The following is a 22,559-nucleotide window of genomic DNA, read 5'->3' on the forward strand; positions in this document are numbered from 1 at the left end:
TTTCAGCATAGCATCCAGCGCCTCTCTCCAAAATACCCTCCGAGTTTCAAAAAGATTGGATTAGAGGGCCCAATTCTATGAGTCCCCCAAGACGGTGCCCCTATTCTTCATTATTTCCAGTGGAGGGAAGGCATTTAAAAGGTGTGCCGTCCCTTTAAATGTGATGGCCAGAACTCCCTTTGGAGTTCAATTATGCTTGTCACACCCTTGCTCCTGACTCCACCGCCACTGGGGTGGGAGGGGAGCCTGATTCAGCGCCCCACTCTCCCCGTGCCCTAGCCGACCACCTAGTTTCCCTAGTGGGCGAGCCGGCCCTGCTTCTGTTGCTACAGCCCAACATTGCATTTGCCTTTTCAGTCACCATATCACACTGTTGTCTCGTGTCGTAGCTGTGCACTCACATCGATGTCTGTGTTGTGGACCAGCTGGTAAGCGATGTCTTTGCAGCCCTCCCGGAGGGCATCTTCTGGCAAGTCGTCGTCGGCGTACCACTCCCGGTTGACCGAGTGGGCATAGGAGGCCCCCGGAGAGGCGTGCTGGATGCGGGTGGTCGTCACAATCCCCACAGCCTTGCCTGGGAGAAGGGAGGACAGACGGGGGTCAAGGAACTGGGGGGAGCAGGCCGTGGAGAAATGCCTCACCTCCTGGGAGAGGGGGCAAGCGGTTTCTTTCTCTGAGCTCGGAGACAAGCAGGAGTGTGAGTGTGGCTCTCGAAACCCCCACCACCCCATTGGTGGGGGGGAAGTAGTCCCTGGAATTCCAGGGTTCCCTCTTAAGACACGGGTGGCTAAATGTGCTTAATGTAAGAGCCACAGAGAATAAATGTCAGATGTTTGAAAGCCGCAAGGTGGAAGGAAGGGAGAGAGAGAGGGAGGGAGGGAGAGGGGAGGGAGGGAAAGAGGAAGGGAGGAAAGGAGGGAGAGAGAGGAAGGGAGGGAGAGAGGGAGGGAGGAAAGGAGGGAGGAAGAGAGAGGGAGGGAGGAAGGGAGGGAGGAAGAGAGAGGGAGGGAAGAAAGGAGGGAGAGAGGAAGGGAGGGGGAGAGGGAGGGAGGAAAGGAGGGAGGAAGAGAGAGGGAGGGAGGAAAGGAGGGAGGGAGAGAGAGAGGAAGGGAGGGAGGAAGAGAGAGGGAGGGAAGAAAGGAGGGAGAGAGGGAGGGAGGGAGAGAGGAAGGGAGGGAGGAAGAGAGAGGGAGGGAAGAAAGGAGGGAGAGAGGAAGGGAGAGAGAGAGAGGAAGGGAGGGAGGAAAGGAGGGAAGGAGGAAAGGAGGGAGGGAGAGAGGAAGGGTGGGAGGGAGAAAGGGAAGGAGGCAGGGAGAGATGGAGGGAGGAAGTTTATGTTTAATTTTATTTATACCCTGCCCTCCCTGTCGAGGCGGGCTCAGGGCAGCTTACATCAAATCATAGTAAACTATGATTGCAGTAATAAAATCAATAAAACCATTAACAGTACAAGTTAAAACAATCTACAGTTGGTGCTAACAAATCAGATGTTACTCATATTCTCAGGAAGACACTTGTTCCAGAATTCTCCTACAGTCGACTGAAGGCTTGCCGGAAGAGAGCGGTCTTACAGGCCTTGCGGAACTGAGCGAGGTCCTGCAGGGCCTAATCTCTTCCGGTAGGAAGGCTGGCTCTCCTTCCTCGAAGGTTTTGAAGCAGAGGCTAGATGGCCATCTGACAGCAATGAAGATCCTGTGCATTTAGGGTGTGTGTGTGTGTGTGAGTTTCCTGCATTATGCAGGGGGTTGGACTAGATGACCCTGGAGGTACCTTCCAACTCTATGATGGAAGGAAGGAAGGAAGGAAGGAAAATAGATGGGGAGGGGTAGAGGTAGAAAGAAAGCAACTTTAACTTTAAATGCATTCTCCAAGCTGCCATCTGGCTAGACTTGAAGAAGTGATTTAAAGCGACAAAAACTTTCCCAAGTTAGCTGAAAGGGCTTCAAGAGCCACAAAATATATGCGAAAGAGCCACATAAGGCTCCTGAGCCACAGTTTGGCTGTGTCTTAAGAGATGCTCACAGATCTGGCTGAAGAGACCACCGGATGAGCCAGCTCCTCCCCCCCCCCTCCAGGCAGGAGAGAGAGTGGGAAGGGTGTTGGGCTCAACCAGCCCGAGAGACTATCTCCAGGTGAGTCCTGGAGGCTTTCCCAGAATGCCTTCCAGGACAGCTCCTAAAATGCTTCTGTGTGATCTAAGGATACACCTGGGCACACCAGGTTCAAAGGAGTGAAGAATGATGTCAAGTGGGTGGAGACAGAGGTTTGAGAAAAGTGCTTTCTCTTCCATGAGGGAGGCTCATGATGCTGGTCCTTGGAAGAGAACCGGGGCTTTTTTTTTTTTTGTAGCAAGAACTGCATTATTTAGCATGTGTGGTTGCAGCCCCGTGTGTGGAACTGCCCCGTGGCGCAGAGTGTTAAAGCTGCAGTACTTCAGTCCTAAGCGCTGCTCACGACCTGAGTTCGATCCCGGCGGAAGTTGGGTTCAGGTAGCCAGCTCCAGGTTGACTCGGCCTTCTATCCTTCCAAAGTCGGTGAAATGAGTACCCAGCTTGCTGGGGGGAAAGTGTAGATGATTGGGGAAGGCCATGGCAAGGCAAGGAAAGGTCCCCTGTGCAAGCACCAGTCGTTTCCGACTCTGGGGTGACATTGCTTTCACAACGTTTTCACGGCAGACTTTTTACGGGGTGGTTTGCCATTGCCTTCCCCAGTCGTCTCCACTTTCCCCCAGCAAGCTGGGTACTCATTTGACCGACCTCGGAAGGATGGAAGGCTGAGTCAACCTTGAGCCGGCTACCTGAAAACCCAGCTTCCACTGGGATAGAACTCAGGTTGTGAGCAGAGAGTTCAGATCACAGTACTGCTGTTTTACCACTCCACGCCAACGGCAAACCACCCCGCAAAAAAGTCTTGCCGTGAAAACGTTGTGAAAGCAACGTCGCCCCAGAGTCGGAAACGACTGGCGCTTTGCACAGGGGACCTTTCCTTTATCTTTTTTATTGCAGCCTATGACTCTGAGATTCAGAGGAAAGGGCAGGGTATAAATCCAATATCTTCTTCTTCTTAACTCAGGCAGATCAAACCCAGGGGAAACCGGTTCTGTCCCTCCTTCCCCCCTCTTCCGATCCCCCCTGCCCAGCAATCCTACCTGCCAACTTTGCCCGATGTAGGATGGAGTTCACCTCGTTGCCAAAGGTGGTATTGCACTGGTTGTAGACGGCCGTGGCACTCACGCCCAAAGTCTTGGCGTTGGCTTTCACCCCACACAGGTAGGCAGTCCCCGTTCCGGCACTGTCTGCCACTTGCCGGTCAACGTTGTAAGTCTGCCAAAGGAAACAAGGAAGCCGCATGGGTCAGGGCACTCGGGCACGACATGGGTGGGCAGCTGCATGGCACAGAGCCCAGAGTGCCGCCACACATTGGCATGAGGAATCAGCACAGACAGAACGAGGGTGGAGACCTCTGCTAGCAACCTCAGAGGAAATCCCAGCAGCTACGGATTTGTCTTTTCTTCCCTACCTGGTTGAAGCTGCATCTGTTGGATTTCCTTTGCTATTGGCAGTAAAGGAACCTTGTCCTACTTGGCATCAGAGCTGCCAACTTTTTAAGGAGCCCCTCCTCCTGCCCATGTGACCTCAATAATACTGCCTCTGGGCTTCTGAATCGAATCCAGCAGGACCTCTGAGACCAACAACAGTTCCAGGGTGTAAGTTTTTGAGAGGTGGAGGAGGAGGAGAAGGGGGGGGGGAGGAGGACGAGGTGTAGAAGAAGAGGAGGAGGTGTAGAAGAAGAGGAGGAGAAGGTGGAGGACAAGGAAGAAGAAGAGGAGTAGGAGATTAAGAGGAGGTAGAGAAGAGGAGGAGGAGAAAGAGGAGGAGGACAAGGAGAAAGAAGAGGAGGAGGAGAAAGGGAGGGGAGGAAGGGCGAAGGAGGTGGAGAAGAAGAAGAGGATGAGGAGGTGGAGAAGAAGAGGAGGAGACGGTGGAGGACAAGGAAGAAGACGAGGAGGAAGTAGAGAAGAGAAAGAGGAGAAGGGAAGGGGGGAGGAGGTAGAGAAGAGGAGGAGGTGGAGGACAAGGAAGGAGGAGGTGGAGAAGAGAAAGAGGAGGAGGACAAGGAGAAAGAAGAGAAGGAGAGGGGAGGAAGGGGGAGGAGGTGGAGAAGAAGAGGAGGTGAAGAAGAGGAGGTGGAGAAGAGAAGGAGGAGGAGGACAAGGAGGAAGAAGAGGAGGAGAAGGGGGAGGAGGTGGAGAAGAGGAGGAGGTGGAGAAGAGGAGAAGGTAGAGGACAAGGAAGAAAAGAAGAGGAGGTGGAGAAGAGAAGGAGGAGGAGGTGGAGAAGAAGAAGAGAAGGAGGAGGAGGACAAGGAGGAAGAAGAAGAGGAGGAGGCAAAGGAGGTTTTTATGTACCACTTTTCTCTACCTTAAGGAGTCTCAGAGCAGCTTACAATCGCCTTCCCTTCCACAACAGACACCCTGTGAGTTAGCTGAGACTGAGAGAGCTCTGAAAGAACCGTAACTGATCCAAGGTCACCCAGCTGGCTGCATGCGAAAGAGGAGTGGGGAATCGAACCCAGTTCTCCACAAAAGAGTCTGTGGCCCTTTACTACTGCACCATGCTGCCTCTTAACCTCGACATGACACTGGAGTCAAAACTCCCTTCATCAGACACAAGTAGAGTAAAAATGTCCATCTCTGAGTCCAGATGGAGGGAAAAGCTACTTGGGGCGGGGTGGTGGTGGTGTGGACTCTAGGGCATTCTACCCTGCTGAGGCCCCTCTTCTCCCCCAAATCCCACCCACTCTAGACTCTCCCCCCCCCCGCCAAATCCCCAGTTCTTCCTTTGTAAGCTGTGAACTCCTTAGGAACGTCTGGCCCTCATCTATTGCAGAATGAACAGGGCAGCAGACAGAGACACTCCCTTCCCTGGCGGTAACTCCAGGGGCAAGCTGAGACTCCCACCTTGGACAGGGCCATGTAGGGGAATTTCTCCATCGCCAGCACAGCGTCCTCGCCGGAGCCTCCTTCCAGCTGGCCCTTGTAGATGCGGGCTGCAGAGATGGTGGGGACGCCCATGCCTGAAACACACCACTGCCTGGATTAGAACCGCCAGAAGCTACGAGAATCACGATGTCTTCTTCCTTTGAAGGCTTCTTTTCGACATGAGACTGGCAAGGCAAAAGAAGCTCTCCTTCTCCCAGGTTGCCAACCTCCAGGTGGTTGCTGGAAACACCACCCCACCTGAATTGCTACTAACCTCTAAACCAGGGGTGGCCAAACTTGCTTAACGTAAGGACCACACAGAATAAACATCAGATGTCTGAGAGCCACAAGACAGGAACATCAGATGTTTGAGGTAAGGAAGGAAGAACACAAGGGAAGCCATGTTGGATCATGCCAGTGGCCCATCCAGTCCAACACTCTGCGTCACTTAAGAAAATAAGAGAAGCCATGTTGGATCAGGCCAGTGGCCCCTCCAGTCCAACACTCTGCGTCACTTAAGAAAATAAGAGAAGCCATGTTGGATCAGGCCAGTGGCCCCTCCAGTCCAACACTCTGCGTCACATAAGAACACAAGGGAAGCCATGTTGGATCAGGCCAGTGGCCCATCCAGTCCAACACTCTGCGTCACATAAGAATAGAAGAGAAGCCATGTTGGATCAGGCCAGTGGCCCCTCCAGTCCAACACTCTGTGTCACATAAGAACACAAGGGAAGCCATGTTGGATCAGGCCAGTGGCCCATCCAGTCCAACACTCTGCGTCACATAAGAACAGAAGAGAAGCCATGTTGGATCAGGCCAGTGGCCCCTCCAGTCCAACACTCTGCGTCACATAAGAACAGAAGAGAAGCCATGTTGGATCAGGCCAGTGGCCCCTCCAGTCCAACACTCTGTGTCACATAAGAACACAAGGGAAGCCATGTTGGATCATGCCAGTGGCCCATCCAGTCCAACACTCTGCGTCACTTAAGAAAATAAGAGAAGCCATGTTGGATCAGGCCAGTAGCCCCTCCAGTCCAACACTCTGCGTCACATAAGAACAGAAGAGAAGCCATGTTGGATCAGGCCAGTGGCCCATCCAGCCCAATACTCTGCGTCACATAAGAACACAAGGGAAGCCATGTTGGATCAGGCCAGTGGCCCATCCAGTCCAACACTCTGCGTCACATAAGAACATAAGGGAAGCCATGTTGGATCAGGCCAGTGGCCCCTCCAGTCCAACACTCTGCATCACATAAGAAAATAAGAGAAGCCATGTTGGATCAGGCCAGTGGCCCATCCAGTCCAACACTCTGCGTCACATAAGAACAGAAGAGAAGCCATGTTGGATCAGGCCAGTGGCCCCTCCAGTCCAACACTCTGCGTCACATAAGAACAGAAGAGAAGCCATGTTGGATCAGGCCAGTGGCCCCTCCAGTCCAACACTCTGTGTCACATAAGAACACAAGGGAAGCCATGTTGGATCAGGCCAGTGGCCCATCCAGTCCAACACTCTGCGTCACATAAGAACATAGGAGAAGCCATGTTGGATCAGGCCAATGGCCCATCCAGTCCAACACTCTGTGTCACATGATAACATAAGAGAAGCCATGTTGGATCAGGCCAATGGCCCATCCAGTCCAACGCTCTGTGTCACATAAGAGAAGCCATGTTGGATCAGGCCAATGGCCCATCCTGTCCAACACTCTGTGTCACATGATAACATAAGAGAAGTCATGTTGGATCAGGCCAACGGCCCATCCAGTCCAACACTCTGTGTCACACAGTGGCCAAAAAACCCAGGTGCCATCAGGAAGGTCCATCAGTGGGGCCAAGGAAGGAAGGTGAGGAGAGGAGAGGGAGAGGTGGAAAGAAAGCAACTTTTAACTTTCTCCAAGCCACTGGCTTGGGAAGTATTCTCCAAGCCACTGGAGAGGTGATTACAAGAGAGAAATGCCTTCTCCAAGGCAGCCAATGGGTGGTGGAGCCTTCGAGAGCCACACAATATGTCTGAAAGAGCCACGTGGCTCCCATCCACCGTTTGGTCACCCCTGCTCTGGACTATGGAGATCAGTTCCTCTGGAGGAAATGGAACACTGGACTTCCTGTGAAGGATCCTTCTTCTCGAGGGTGAATGTCCCCTTCCTCTCAAGAGAAAATGGTGCTCTGGAGGATTGACTCTATGGAATTATCAGGGGTGGGATTCTAGCAGGAGCTCCTTTGCATATTAGGCCACACCCCCTGGTGGAGCCAATCCTCCAAGAGCTGGCAAGGCTCTTTCTGTAAGCTCTTGGAAGATTGGCTACACCAGGGGTGTGTGGCCTAATATGCAAAGGAGCTCCTGCTAGAATCCCACCGCCTGGTATTATGCTCCCCTTCCCCAGGCTCCACCCCCAATCTCCAGGTATTTCCCAACCCGGAGATGGCAACCCTACTTATAACTCTTCCGAACCAACTCTGGGATCTCCCCCGCAAAACTCGGTCAAGCAGCTTAGTCTGAAAGAGAGTAACAGGCCGAAGATTGTTAAGTGAGCTTCCTGAAGAAAGTGAGGACTTGAACTCGGCTCTCTCTGTGCTCTAACCACTATGCCGCACTGGCTCTCCTCTAGGGTTGCCTTGGGAAACTTCTAGGGAAGAAAGGAGTACTAATAGCTGCCGGTCTCCCTTTGCCTGCACGAACTCTGCCGCTCCTAGACTCCACCGTGAAATCTCCAGGAATTTTCCCACCTGGGGTTGGCAACCTTTGATGCTGGGGCACACTGTCTCATTTAAATGGGGCTGCCACCTGTGCAGAACAGCCCCACCCCCACGGCACAGTTGCTTTTCGTGTTGCCAGGTCCGATTCAAGAAATATCTGGGGACTTTGGGGGTGGAGCCAGGAGACTTTGGGGGTGGAGCCAGGAGCAAGGTTGTGACAAGCATCATTGGACTCCATCACATCTAAAGGGACCGCACACCTTCTAAATTTCCTACCCTCCATTGGAAATAATGACGTAGAGGGGCACTTTCTTTGAGGGCTCATAGAATTGGACCCTCCCAGTCCAATCCTTTTGAAACTCGGAGGGTGTTTTGAGGAGAGGCACCGGATGCTACGCTGAAAATTTGGTGCCTCTACCTCAAAAGACAGCCCTCCCAGAGCCCCAAATACCCATGGATCAATTCACAATTATATCCTATAGGAATTGGCCTCCGTAGGGAATAACGAAGCGCCCAGCAGACATTTCCCTCCCTCCCCCCTGCTTTCTGAGAGAGCCAGTTTGGTGTAGTGGTTAAGTATGAGGACTCTTATCTGGGAGAACCGAGTTTGATTCCCCACTCCTCCACTTGCACCTGCTAGCATGGCCTTGGGTCAGCCATAGCTCTGGCAGAGGTTGTCCTTGAAAGGGCAGCTGCTGGGAGAGCCCTCTCCGCCCCACCCACCTCACAGGGTGTCTGTTGTGGGGGAGGAAGGTGAAGGAGATTGTGAGCCGCTCTGAGACTCTTCGGAGTGGACGGCGGTATATAAATCCAATATCTTCATCTACCTCACAGGGTGTCTGTTGTGGGGGAGGAAGGTAAAGGAGATTGTGAGCCGCTCTGAGACTCTTTGGAGTGGAGGGCGGGATATAAATCCAATATCTTCATCTACCTCACGGGGTGTCTGTAGTGGGGGAGGAAGGTAAAGGAGATTGTGAGCCGCTCTGAGACTCTTCGGAGTGGAGGGCGGGATATAAATCCAATATCTTCATCTACCTCACGGGGTGTCTGTTGTGGGGGAGGAAGGTAAAGGAGATTGTGAGCCGCTCTGAGACTCTTCGGAGTGGAGGGCGGGATATAAATCCAATATCTTCATCTACCTCACAGGGTGTCTGTTGGGGGGGAGGAAGGGAAAGGAGATTGTGAGCCACTCTGAGACTCTTTGGAGTGGAGGGCGGGATATAAATCCAATATCTTCATCTACCTCACAGGGTGTCTGTTGTGGGGGAGGAAGGGAAAGGAGATTGTGAGCCCCTCTGAGACTCTTTGGAGTAGAGGGCGGGATATAAATCCAATATCTTCATCTACCTCACAGGGTGTCTGTTGTGGGGGAGGAAGGTAAAGGAGATTGTGAGCCGCTCTGAGACTCTTCGGAGTGGACGGCGGGATATAAATCCAATATCATCATCATCTTCTTCTTCTTCTTTCTTCTTCTGACGGCCCTGAAGCAATCCAAAAATGGCATTCAATCCAGGGGATCCCTTGGCCCCACCAGAGGATTACAACATACAAAGAGTATCACGGCAGAAAAGAACAAGGAAACAAAAAGCCCCACGTGGACCAGCTTCTACATCCAATTACACAACAAGAAAAACCCCATTCAAATATAAATAATTGTATTTAACCCACATATGTTGCTTTCATCAAAACAACCACAATACCCAGTCCTTTGAACAAAAGGAAGCATTTACACCCAGAGTTCTTTTTCCTTTATATGGTGAAATTGTCCAGCTGTTCCATGGAATCCCGGTGTGATCTTCCCAATGATGAACCTCTCTCAATGGATGCAGCCAAATTTTCAAAGAGGAAAGTAGTACTAATACCCTTGTTTCGCAAAAGCTTTTTCAAGCTCCGAAAGACCTCTTAGCAGAGAACTTCTTCAAGTGGCAATAAACCTCTTGGTAGAGAGCATATTCAAGCTGGAATAAACATCTTTCTTTGGCTCTTTGCTAAGATGTCTATTCCAGCTTGAATATGCTCTCTACCAAGAGGTTTATTGCCGCTTGAAGAAGTTCTCTGCTAAGAGGTCTTTCGGAGCTTGAAAAAGCTTTTGCGAAACAAGGGTATTAGTACTACTTTCCTCTTTGAAAATTTGGCTGCATCCATTGAGAGAGGTTCATCATTGGGAAGATCACACCGGGATTCCATGGAACAGCTGGACAATTTCACCATATAAAGGAAAAAGAACTCTGGGTGTAAATGCTTCCTTTTGTTCAAAGGACTGGGTATTGTGGTTGTTTTGATGAAAGCAATATATATGTGGGTTAAATACAATTATTTATATTTGAATGGGTTTTTCTTGTTGTGTAATTGGATATAGAAGCTGGTTCACGTGGGGCTTTTTGATTCCCACCTGGGGATTGGCAACCCCAGTTGCTTGCAGTTGTGTCAGCCCAGGATAAATCGGGCGCCAGGCTCCTATCATGGCACCCCAGGGCGCGGAGGGGCACAGATAGGGTTGCCAATCCCCAGGTGGGGGCAGGGGATCCCCCGGTTTGGAGGCCTTCCCCCCCGCTTCAGGGTCATCAGAAAGCGGGGGAGGGGGGTTGGAGGGAAATGTCTGCTGGGCACTCCATTATTCCCTATGGAGACAGATTTCCATAGGGTATAATGGAGAATTGATCTGTGGGTATCTGGGGCTCTGGGGGGGGGGCTGCTTTTTGTGGCAGAGGCACCAAATTTGCAGCATAGCATCTGATGCCACTCCTCAAAAGACCCTCCAAGTTTCAAAAAGACTGGACCAGGGGGGTCCAGTTCTATGAGCCCCCAAAGAAGGTGCCCCTATCCTTCATTATTTCCAAGGAGGGAAGGCATTTAAAAGGTGTGCGGTCCCTTTAAAATGTGATGGCCAGAACTCCCTTCAGAGTTCGATTGTGCTTGTCACACCCTTGCTCCTGGCTCCACCCCCAAAGTCCCCAGACCTTTCTTGAATTGGACCAGGCAACCCTAGGCACAGAGCTCTTTCGTCTTGACAGCATAGTATTTAAATCAAGCCGAGATGACCCAACTTAAACGTGCATCCAAGTCAAACAAAACGTGCCCGCTTTTGAAGAGCAGGCAGCATCGATGTGTCAGACGGCGCATCTTTGGAACGCTTCAATTGCGGCATCCGTAATCGCAGACACAGTGTCTCTTGTAGGTATTTCAAAAGTGCTTATTCAAAACGCAGCCCCACGCATTGTTCTTAGAGATTGCTTTAGGAGAGGCCCCGTTCTTGCATGTCGTTGTCGTCAGCCGCGCCGGCCTAAAAGAAAAATCCAAACTCCCAGAACACAATCTGCATAATACCTTTTATTAGGGCCGACGGAACATTTGGCTGCATATTGGATTACCTAAATTGTTCCGAAGGAAAAGGCGACATCTGGTTTATTTTTACATAACACACGGGCGGGTGTATGCGAAAGCCTGCGAGAGGCGAGCCAGTGTGGTGCGGCGGTTAAAGTGATGGACTTGTATCCGGGAGACACGAGTTCGAATCCCCACTTGGATCAGGAAAGGTCGCTGGGTGACCTTGGGCCAAGGTAAGACAGAAAGGAAGAAGAAGACCACTGCAGATTTATATCTCGCCCTTCTCTCTGAATCAGAGTCTTGGAGCGGCTTACAATCTCTATCTTCTCCCCCCACAACAGACACCCTGTGAGGTGGGTGGGGCTGAGAGGGCACTCCCAGAATCTGCCCTTTCAAAGACAACTCCTACAAGAGCTGTGCCTGATTCCAGCAGCTGCAAGTGGAGGAGTGGGGAATCAAACCCGGTTCTCCTAGATAAGAGTCCGCACACTTAACCACTGCACCAAACTGGCTTTCATAAGAACATAAGAACATAAGAGAAGCCATGTTGGATCAGGCCAACGGCCCATCAAGTCCAACACTCTGTGTCACACAGTGGCAAAAAATGTTATATACACACATACACTATGGCTAATAGCCACTGATGGACCTCTGCTCCATATTTTTATCTAAACCCCTCTTGAAGGTGGCTATACTTGTGGCCGCCACCACCTCCTGTGGCAGTGAATTCCACATGTTAATCACCCTTTGGGTGAAGAAGTACTTCTTTTTATCCATTCTAACCTGTCTGCTCAGCAATTTCATCGAATGCCCACGAGTTCTTGTATTGTGAGAAAGGGAGAAAAGTACTTCTTTCTCTACTTTCTCCATTCCATGCATTATCTTGTAAACCTCTATCATGTCACCCCGCAGTCGACGTTTCTCCAAGCTAAAGAGTCCCAAGCGTTTCAACCTTTCTTCATAGGGAAAGTGCTCCAGCCCTTTAATCATTCTAGTTGCCCTTCTCTGCACCTTCTCTAAAGCTATAATATCCTTTTTGAGGTGCGGCGACCAGAACTGCACACAGTACTCCAAATGAGACCGCACCATCGATTTATACAGGGGCATTATGATACTGGCTGATTTGTTTTCAATTCCCTTCCTAATAATTCCCAGCATGGCATTGGCCTTTTTTATTGCAAACGCACACTGTCTTGACACTTTCAGTGAGTTATCTATCAAGACCCCAAGATCTCTCTCTTGATCAGTCTCTGCCAGTTCACACCCCATCAACTTGTATTTGTAGCTGGGATTCTTAGCCCCAATGTGCATTACTTTGCACTTGGCCACATTGAACCGCATCTGCCACGTTGACGCCCACTCACCCAGCCTCAACAGATCCCTTTGGAGTTCCTCACAATCCTCTCTGGTTCTCACCACCCTGAACAATTTAGTGTCATCCGCAAACTTGGCCACTTCACTGCTCACTCCCAACTCTAAATCATTTATGAACAAGTTAAAGAGCATGGGACCCAGTACCGAGCACTGTGGCACCCCACTGCTTACCGTCCTCCACTGCGAAGACTGCCCATTTATACTCACTCTCTGCTTCCTATTACTCAGCCAGTTTTTGATCCACAAGAGGACCTGTCCTTTTACTCCATGATTCTCAAGCTTTCTAAGGAGCCTTTGATGAGGAACTTTATCAAAAGCTTTCTGGAAGTCAAGGTAAACAAATCAGTAAACAAGTCAGTAAAGAAGGTATTGGATTTATATCCTGCTCTCACTCAGAGTCTCAGGGCAGCCCACAATCTCCTTCCCCCACAACAGACACCCTGTGAGGTGGGTGGGACTGAGAGAGCTCTCCCAGAAGCTGCCCTTTCAAGGACAGCACTGCAAGAGCTATGGCAGACCTAAGGCCATTTCAGCAGCTGCAAGTGGAGGAGTGGGAGATCAAACCCAGTTCTCCCAGATAAGAGTCTGCACACTTAACCACTACATCAAACAGACAGACAGACAGCTAGAAGACTGTAGATTTATACCTCACCCTTCCCTCTGCACCAGAGTCTCCGAGCGGCTCACAAACTCCTTTATCTTTCCCCCCCACAACAGACACCCTGTGAGGTGGGTGGGGCTGAGAGAGCTTTCCCAGAAGCTGCCCTTTTAAGGACAGCCACTATGAGAGCTGTAGCTGACCCAAGGCCATTCCAGCAGGTGCAAGTGAAGGAGTGGGGAATCAAATGCGGCTCTCCAAGATAAGAGAGCTATGGCTGACCCAAGGCCATTCCAGCAGGTGCAAGTGGAGGAGTGGGGAATCAAATCCAGCTCTCCCAGATAAGAGAGCTCTGACTGACCCATGGCCATCCCAGCAGCTGCAAGTGGAGGAGTGGGGAATCAAACCCTGTTCTCCCAGATAAGAGAGCTATGGCTAACCCAAGGCCATTCCAGCAGGTGCAAGTGGAGGAGTGGGGAATCAAATCCGGCTCTCCAAGATAAGAGAGCTATGGCTGACCCAAGGCTATTCCAGCAGCTGCAAGTGAAGGAGTGGGGAATCAAACCCGGTTCTCCCAGATAAGAGAGCTCTGGCTGACCCAAGGCCATTCCAGCAGCTGCAAGTGGAGGAGTGGGGAATCAAACCCGGTTCTCCCAGATAAGAGAGCTCTGGCTGACCCAAGGCCATTCCAGCAGGTGCAAGTGGAGGAGTGGGGAATCAAACCCTGTTCTCCCAGATAAGAGAACTATGGCTAACCCAAGGCCATTCCAGCAGGTGCAAGTGGAGGAGTGGGGAATCAAATCCGGCTCTCCAAGATAAGAGAGCTATGGCTGACCCAAGGCCATCCCAGCAGCTGCAAGTGGAGGAATGGGGAATCAAACCCTGTTCTCCCAGATAAGAGAGCTATGGCTAACCCAAGGCCATTCCAGCAGGTGCAAGTGGAGGAGTGGGGAATCAAATCCGGCTCTCCAAGATAAGAGAGCTATGGCTGACCCAAGGCCATTCCAGAAGCTGCAAGTGGAGGAGTGGGGAATCAAATCTGGCTCTCCCATATAAGAGAGCTCTGACTGACCCAAGACCATCCCAGCAGCTGCAAGTGGAGGAGAGGGGAATCAAACCCTGTTCTCCAAGATAACAGAGCTATGGCTGACCCAAGGCCATCCCAGCAGCTGCAAGTGGAAGAGTGGGAATCAAACCCTGTTCTCCCAGATAATAATAATAAACTATGGCTAACCCAAGGCCATTCCAGCAGCTGCAAGTGGAGGAGTGGGGAATCAAATCCGGCTCTCCCAGATAAGAGAACTATGGCTGACCCAAGGCCATTCCAGCAGCTGCAAGTGGAGGAGTGGGGAATCAAACCCAGTTCTTCCAGATAAGAGAGCTCTGGCTGACCCAAGGCCATTCCTGCAGGTGCAAGTGGAGGAGTGGGGAATCAAACCCTGTTCTCCCAGACAAGCATCCCACACACTTAACCACTACACCAAACTGGCTCTCTGAGTGCTGTCAACTGCTTTGGGTTCCCACTGGGGTGAAAGGTGGGATATAAATGAGTTAAATAAAGTAGATTATTTAAGTAATTAGATCAATCAAAGCAGCCTTGGAAGGGACAAACTCCTGGGCAGGGGAGAAAGGATGGAAATGCCCCTGGCACAGAATCAAGGGTTGCCAACGCTGGACTGAAAAAAATTCTGCAAATTTTGGGAGTGGGGGTTGGGAAAAGCGAAGTTTGGGAGCGGAGAAGGGTCGCCAGTCCCCAGGTGGGGGCAGAGGATCCTTGCTTTGGGGGTCCTCCCCCTGCTTCAAGGTCATCAGAAAGTGGCGGAGGGGAGAGGGATATGTCTGCTGGGCACTCCATTATTCCCTATGGAGACCGATTCCCATAGGGTATAATGGAGAACTGATCCCTGGGTATCAGGGGATCTGGAGGGGGGGACTATTTTTTTTAGATAGATGCACCAAATTTGAAGCAGAGCATCCAGTGGTTGACTCAGCCTTCCATCCTTCCGAGGTTAGATTAGATTAGATAAGATTAGATAATTTTATTTGTATCCCGCCCTCCCCGCTGAAGCAGGCTCAGGGCGGCTAACAACATCATACAAATTTCAATTATACAAAGAAAGCAAAAAACACAAAATTACATTTAAGCATTAAAATTCTGATTAGGTTTAAAAATTAGTTAATTAAGTTAATAAAAGTGCTAATACTGTTCTTTTAGGATGGCGGTTATCATTAGCAATTTCTTTCTTCGTCAGCGAAAGCCAGTCGGAAGAGGAAGGTCTTGCAGGCCCTGCGGAATTGTTCAAGGTCCCGCAGGGCCCGCATTTCCTCTGGAAGTTGGTTCCATAGGCTCGGGGCTACAGAGGAGAAGGCCCGGTTACGGGTGCTTTGCAGCTTCACCTCTCTCGGTCCGGGGACAGTCAGCAGGTTTTTCCCGGCTGACCTCAGTGCTCTCTGGGGTTCATATGGGGAGAGACGGTCCCTAAGGTAGACAGGTCCTCGACCATATAGGGCTTTAAAGGTAATGACCAGCACTTTGTAACGAACCCGATATATAACTGGCAGCCAGTGCAGCTCGCGCAGTCCAGGCTGTATGTGCTCCCATTTAGGAAGCCCCAGCAACAGTCTAGCCGCTGCATTCTGCACCAGCTGCAGCTTCCGGGTTCGGTACAGAGGCAGCCCCATGTAGAGGGCATTACAGTAATCCAGTCTCGAGGTGACCGTTGCGTGAAGTACCGTTGCCAGATCTTGGTGCTCCAGGAAGGGGGCCAACTGCCTTGCCCGCCTTAGGTGGAAAAAGGCTGACTTGGCGGTGGCTGCAATCTGGGCCTCCATTGATAATGAAGGCTCCAGTAAAACTCCCAGACTCCTAACCCGGTGCGCCGCTTTCAGCGGCGCCCCGTCGAAGACCAGAAGAGGTATTTCCCCTTCCCGAGCGCCCCGACCCAGACAAAGGACTTCTGTCTTCGCTGGATTCAATTTCAGCCCGCTCTCCCTCAACCAAGTTGCCATGTCCTGCAAGGCCCGGTCTAAATTCTCAGGGACGCAGTCAGGCCGGCCGTCCATCAGCAGACAGAGTTGGGTGTCATCTGCATATTGATGGCACCCAAGTCCGTATCTCCTGGCAATCTGGGCAAGAGGGCGCATATAGATATTGAATAACATTGGTGAGAGAACTGCCCCCTGGGGCACTCCACAGTCCAGTGTGCGCCTCCGGGACCGCTCGCCCCCAATAGCCACCCTTTGTCCCCGATCCTCAAGGAAGGAGGAGAGCCACTGTAAGGCAGACCCCTCACCCCTATGTCGGCGAGGTGGCAGGTCAGTAGCCGATGGTCGACCGTGTCGAACGCGGCCGACAGATCTAACAGCATCAGCACCGCCACACCGCCCCGATCCAGATGCCGTTGGAGATCATCTACCAGGGCGACCAGTACTGTCTCCGTCCCATAGCCCGGGCGAAAGCCGAACTGGCAAGGGTCTAAGATGGGTCTAGGGTGGAAGCGTCATCTAGGTTGGTCAAAGGAGTCCCCAGCTTGCTGGGGGGAAAGCATAGATGACTGGGTAAGGCAATGGCAAACCACCCCATAAAAAGTCTGCCGTGAAAACGTTGTGAAAGCAGCGTCACCCCAGAGTCGGAAACGACTGGTGCTTGCACAGGGAGCCTTTCCTTTCCTTCTCTCTGAATGTCAAATGTTTGCGAGCCGCAAGAATTGGACGTCGTATGTTTGAGACCCACAAGATAGATGGACAGAAGGAAGGAAGAAGAAGACAGCTGTAGATTTATACCCCACCCTTCTCTCTGAATCAGAGACTCAAGAATGGCTTACAATCTCCTGTATCTTCTCCCCCCACAACAGACACTCTGTGAGGTGGGTGGGGCTGAGAGGGCTCTCACAGCAGCTGCCCTTTCAAGGACAACCTCTGCCAGAGCTATGACTGACCCAAGGCCATGCTAGCAGGTGCAAGTGGAGGAGTGGGGAAACAAACCCGGTTCTCCCAGATAAGAGTCTGCACACTTAACCACTACACCAAACTGGTTCTCAGGAGGCAGACATCCTGTGAGGTGGGTGGGGCTGAGAGAGCTCTCCCAGAATCTGCCCTTTCAAGGACAGCTCTGCAAGAGCCATGGCTGACCCAAGGCCATTCCAGCAGCTGCAAGTGGAGGAGTGGGGAATCAAACCCCATTCTCCCAGATAAGAGTCCGCGCGCTTCACCACCACACCAAACTGGCTGAATGGCTCTGAAAGGATGCTGAATGACAACCTGGCCCCTGTGTCCACCTGGGTGCATCCAGGTACACTCAGACTTACCGTCTCCCAGGAAAAGGATAATGTTCTTCGCTCGATGGGCCACTGGGGTCAGCTGGAGTGCAGATTCCAGAGTCTGCCTGGCTCTCGCATTCCAATATTTTGGGTCTTTCTCATCCTCTAGAAGAGTTAGGAAGAGAAGGAAGTTATCGCCTTGCTTGAGAAGTCTTAGTTTAGGGCTCTTGAGCTTGGAGAAACGTCGATGGAGGGGTGACATGATTGAGGTCTACAAGATGATGCGTCGGATAGAGAAGGTTGAGGAAGAAGTCCTTTTCTCCCTTTCTCACAATACGAGACCTCATGGGCACTCCATGAAATTGCTGAGCAGTTGGGTTAGAACAGATAAAAGGAAGTCCTTCTTCACCCAAAGGGTGATTAACACGTGGAATTCACTGCCACAGGAGGTGGTGGCGGCGGCTACAAGCATAGACAGCTTCAAGAGGGGATTAGATCAACATCTGGAGCAGAGGTCCATCAGTGGCTATTAGCCATAGTGTACTGTTGGGTCTCTCTTTCTGGGGCAAGTGTTGCTCTGTATTCTTGATGCTTGGGAGGGGGAACAGTGTGAGGGCTTCTAGTGTCCTGGCCCCACTGATGGACCTCCTGATGGCACCTGGTTTTCTTGGCCATTGTTGTCTGCATTTCAGAAGAGAAGCCATGTTGGTTCAGGCCAATGGTCCATCCAGTCCAACACTCTGTGTCACACAGTGGCCTCAAAAAACCCCAAGTGCCATCAGGAGGTCCATCAGTGAGGCCAGGACACTAGAAGTCCTCACACTGTTGCCCCTCCCAAGCACCAAGAAGACAGAGCATCACTGCCCCAGAACATAACAGAAGCCATGTTGGATCAGGCCAATGGATCAGTCTAACACTCTGTTGCACACAGTGGCCAAATATATATATACACACACACACACACACACAGTGGCTAATAGCCACCGATGGACCTCTGCTCCATATTTTTATCCAATCTGCTCTTGAAGCTGGCTATGCTTGTAGCCGCCACCACCTCCTGTGGCAGTGAATTCCACATGTTAATCACCCTTTGGGTGAAGAAGTACTTCTTTTTATCCGTTCTAACCTGACTGCTCAGCAATTTCATTGAATGCCCATGAGTTTTTGTATTGAGGGAAAGGGAGAAAAGGACTTCTTTCTCTACTTTCTCCATCCCATGCATAACCTTGTAAACCTCTATCATGTCACCCCGCAGTTGACGTTTCTCCAAGCTAAAGAGCCCCAAGCATTTTAACCTTTCTTCATAGGGAAAGTGTTCCAAACCTTGAATCATTCTAGTTGCCCTTTTCTGCACTTTTTCCAATGCTATAATAACCTTTTTGAGGTGCGGGGACCAGAATTGCATACAGTATTCCAAATGAGACCGCACCATCGATTTATACAGGGGCATTATGATAACTGGCTGATTTGTTTTCAGTTCCCTTCCTAATAATTCCCAGCATGGCGTTGGCCTTTTTTATTGCAATCGCACACTGTCTTGACATTTTCAGTGAGTTCTCTACCACGATCCCAGGATCTCTCTCTTGGTCAGTCTCTACCAGTTCATACCCCATCAACTTGTATTTGTAACTGGGATTCTTGGCCCCAATGTGCGTTACTTTGCACTTGACCACATTGAACCTCATCTGCCATGTTGACGCCCACTCACCCAGCCTCAACAGATCCCTTTGGAGTGCCTCACAATCTTCTCTGGTTCTCACCACCCTGAACAATTTAGTGTCATAAGACATAAGAGAAGCCATCTTGGATCAGGCCAATGGCCCTTCCAGTCCAACATTCTGTGTCACACAGTGGCCAAAAAACCCAGGTGCCATCAGGAGGTCCATCAGAGGGGCCAGGACACTAGAAGCCCTCCCACTGTGCCCCCCCCTAAGCACCAAGAATACAGAGCATCACTGCCCCAGACAGAGAGTTCCATCTATGCCCTGTGGCTAATAGCCACTGATGGACCTCTGCTCCAGATGTTTATCCAATCCCCTTTGAAGCTGGCTATGCTCATAGAAGGCAGCCCGGAGGAGATTAGTCTCAGGTACAACCCTTATCAGCAGCTTTGTACAGATCGGCGGGGGGAGGACCAGGAGTCAGGCAGAAGTGGGTCACTGGTTTATGAGTCAGCAGACCCCTGGCGGGAAAAGGGGTCATGAAGGACAAAGGTCGGGTGTTCTGTGGACTGCGAACTGTCTATGGGCAGGACGCAGTCAAAATCCTGCCCGTCAGTTTCACGGGAAGCCCTCGAATTCTAGTATTTTGAGAGAAGGAGGAAAAGGTCCCTTGGTCAACACTCTCCACCCTGTGCATGATTTTATCAACTTTGGACACGTCCCCCTCACCCCCACCCCAAGATCACTCAGTAAAGCTTCCATGGGAGAAGTAGGGATTTGCTGACCGGTCAGATTCTAGCCCAGGGGTGGTCAAAGTTGCTTAATGTAAGAGCCACGTAGAATACACATCAAGATGTTTGACAGCTGCAAGACAGGGAGGGAGGGAGGGAGGGAGGGAGGGAGGGAGGGAGGGAGGGAGGAAGGAAGGAAGGAAGGAAGGAAGGAAGGAAGGAAGGAAGGAAGGAAGGAAGGAAGGAAGGAAGGAAGGAAGGAAGGAAGGAAGGAAGGAAAATAGATGGAGAGGGAGAAGGGAGGGAGAGATGGGAAGAAATCTAACTTTAACGCATTCTCCAACTTGCCAGTTGGCTTGCCTCGAAGAAGAAGAAGAATTGCAGATTTATACCCCGCCCTTCTCCCTGAATCAGAGACTCAGAGTGGCTTACAATCTGCTGCAAAACTGCCCTCTTCCAGCTAGCTTTTTAAGACAGAACTCCTGATAAGATCAGTAATACCGAGCCATCTTATACGCCATTCGATTGTATTTTAATGTCATACTGTTTTATTGGTTTTATTGTCTAAATTATTAATTATATTATCTGTTATTTATCTGTGTCATGGTTTACCATGTCCTGTTAGCCGCCCTGAGCCTGCCTAGGCGGGGAGGGCGGGGTATAAATAAAAGTTTATTATTATTATTATTATTATTATTATTATTATTATTATTATTATTATTATGTCTTCTCCCCCCACAACAGACACCCTGGGAGGTGGGTGGGGCTGAGAGGGCTCTCACAGCAGCTGCCCTTTCAAGGACAACTCTGCAAGAGCTCTGGCTGACCCAAGGCCATTCCAGCACCTGCAAGTGGAGGAGGAAGAAGATGAATGCAGATTTATACCCCGCCCTTCTCCCTAAATCAGAGACTAAGAGTGGCTTACAATCTCCCATGTCTTCTCCCCCCACAACAGACATTCTGTGAGGTGGGTGGGGCTGAGAGAGCTCTGACAGAAGCTGCCCTTTCAAGGACAACTCCTATGAGAGTTCTGGCTGACCCAAGGCCATTCCAGCAGGTGCAAGTGGAGGAGTGGGGAATCAAACAGATGATACTGGATTTATATCCCACCCTATACTCTGAATCTCAGAGCGGCTTACAATCTCCTTTACCTTCTCCCCCCACAACAGACACCCTGTGAGGTGGGTGGGGCTGAAAGAGCTCACCTGGAAGCTGCCCTTTCAAGGACACCCTCTGCCAGAGCTTTGGCTGACCCAAGACCATTTCACCAGCTGCAAGTGGAGGAGTGGGGAATCAAACCCGGTTCTCCCAGATAAGAGTCTGCGCACGTAACCACGACACCAAACTGGCTGAAGTGATTTAAAGAGAGAAATGCCTTCTCTCAGATGGATGACAGGGCGGTGGGGGCTTCGAAAGCCACGCAACGTGTGTGAAAGAGCCGCATGTGGCTCCCAAACCACAGTTTAGCCACTCCTGTTCTAGTCCATCATTCTTACCCTGATACGGCCACTGCTCCCCCAGCACCCGACCATCAAGGAGCTTGAGCTGTGTGGAAAGCTTCCAGCCTCCACGATGTCGTGTGGTGGTTGTACGGATTACTGCTCTTGAAGAGGATCAACATTTTTGTGGCGATGATCAATGTATTGTTCCCTCTAAGCTGCAGAGTCTTGTGAGCAAAAATTCTACTTTGTGAGCGGCTCGCATTAAAGTTGTGAGCTCCTGCATCAATTAGTGCTCTCTGGGGGTCACCCTTCCTGAGCTAAGACAAAAACGTGTGCGCTGGAGGCTAGAAATCTGTGAGCTAGCCAGGCCTCGGATTCAGTGGGAGCTCACAGGAGCACAGCTCCTGAACCTTTCTGAGAGTTCCTCCTCCTCCTGAGAGTTCCACCTCCTCCTTCTGAGAGTTCCACCTCCTTGTCCATTGAAGAGTAGGTGCAGCTGCTTGGGGCTCTTTAGCTTGGAGAAACGTCAACTGTGGGGTGACATGATAGAGGTTGACATGATTATGCATGGGATGGAGAAGGTAGAGAAAGAAGTCCTTTTCTCCCTTTCTCACAATACAAGAACTCGTGGGCATTCGATGAAATTGCTGAGCAGTCGGGTTAGAATGGATAAAAGGAGGTACTTCTTCACCCAGAGGGTGATTCACATGTGGAATTCACTGCCACAGGAGGTGGCAGCGGCTACAAGCATAGCCAGCTTCAAGAGGGGATTGGATAAAAATATGGAGCAGGGTCCATCAGTGGCTATTAGCCACAGTGTGTGTGTGTGTGTATTGGCCACTGTGTGATACAGAGCGTCGGACTGGATGGGCCACTGGCCTGATCCAACATGGCTTCTCATATGTTCTTATGTGACAAGAGCGTTGGACTGGAGGGGCCACTGGCCTGATCTAACATGGCTTCTCTTATGTTCTTATGTGACACAGAGTGTTGTTCTGGATGGGCCATTGGCCTGATCCAACATGGCTCCTCTTATGTTCTTATGTGACACAGAGTGTTGGACTGGATGGGCCACTGGCCTGATCCAACATGGCTCCTCTTATGTTCTTATGTGACACAGAGTGTTGGACTGGATGGGCCATTGGCCTGATCCAACATGGCTTCTCTTATGTTCTTATGTGACACAGAGTGTTGGACTGGATGGGCCACTGGCCTGATCCAACATGGTTTCTCTTATGTTCTTATGTTCTTGACAAACCCTGGATGAGCTCCACCACCTATTTTTTTACAAAATGACTCCTGGAGCTAGCTCACGCTAACTCAGCTTAGAGGCAACACTGCTGATGATGTTCTTGAAGGGATTCATTTTAATGTTGATTGAATGTTGTAAGTCGCCCTGAGCCCGCTTGCGGAATAGGACGGTGTATAAATTGAAAATTAAATTTGGTTCTAGGCAGTTCCGAATAAGTGCGTCGGTTTTTAAAGACCATTT

The 22,559-nt window shown here is 50.8% G+C and overlaps 1 protein-coding gene across 1 annotated transcript in view; it reads right to left on the reverse strand.

Annotated features, from left to right (window-relative positions):
* LOC132574377 (alkaline phosphatase-like) overlaps window positions 1–21,157 on the reverse strand; it is a 54,440-nt gene extending 33,283 nt beyond the window's left edge. The window contains exons 1-5 of the mRNA XM_060242740.1: window positions 21,122–21,157; window positions 17,282–17,465; window positions 4,961–5,076; window positions 3,149–3,323; window positions 402–574 (exon numbers count right to left, since the gene is read on the reverse strand). Coding sequence (XP_060098723.1) covers window positions 402–574; window positions 3,149–3,323; window positions 4,961–5,076; window positions 17,282–17,465; window positions 21,122–21,157 — 684 coding nt within the window. The remainder of the gene's footprint in view (window positions 1–401; window positions 575–3,148; window positions 3,324–4,960; window positions 5,077–17,281; window positions 17,466–21,121) is intronic.
* Between the last annotated feature and the right edge of the window lie 1,402 nt (window positions 21,158–22,559).

The sequence above is a fragment of the Heteronotia binoei genome, chromosome 6 (genome assembly GCF_032191835.1).
Source record: "Heteronotia binoei isolate CCM8104 ecotype False Entrance Well chromosome 6, APGP_CSIRO_Hbin_v1, whole genome shotgun sequence".
NCBI classification, from domain to species: Eukaryota; Metazoa; Chordata; class Lepidosauria; order Squamata; family Gekkonidae; genus Heteronotia; species Heteronotia binoei.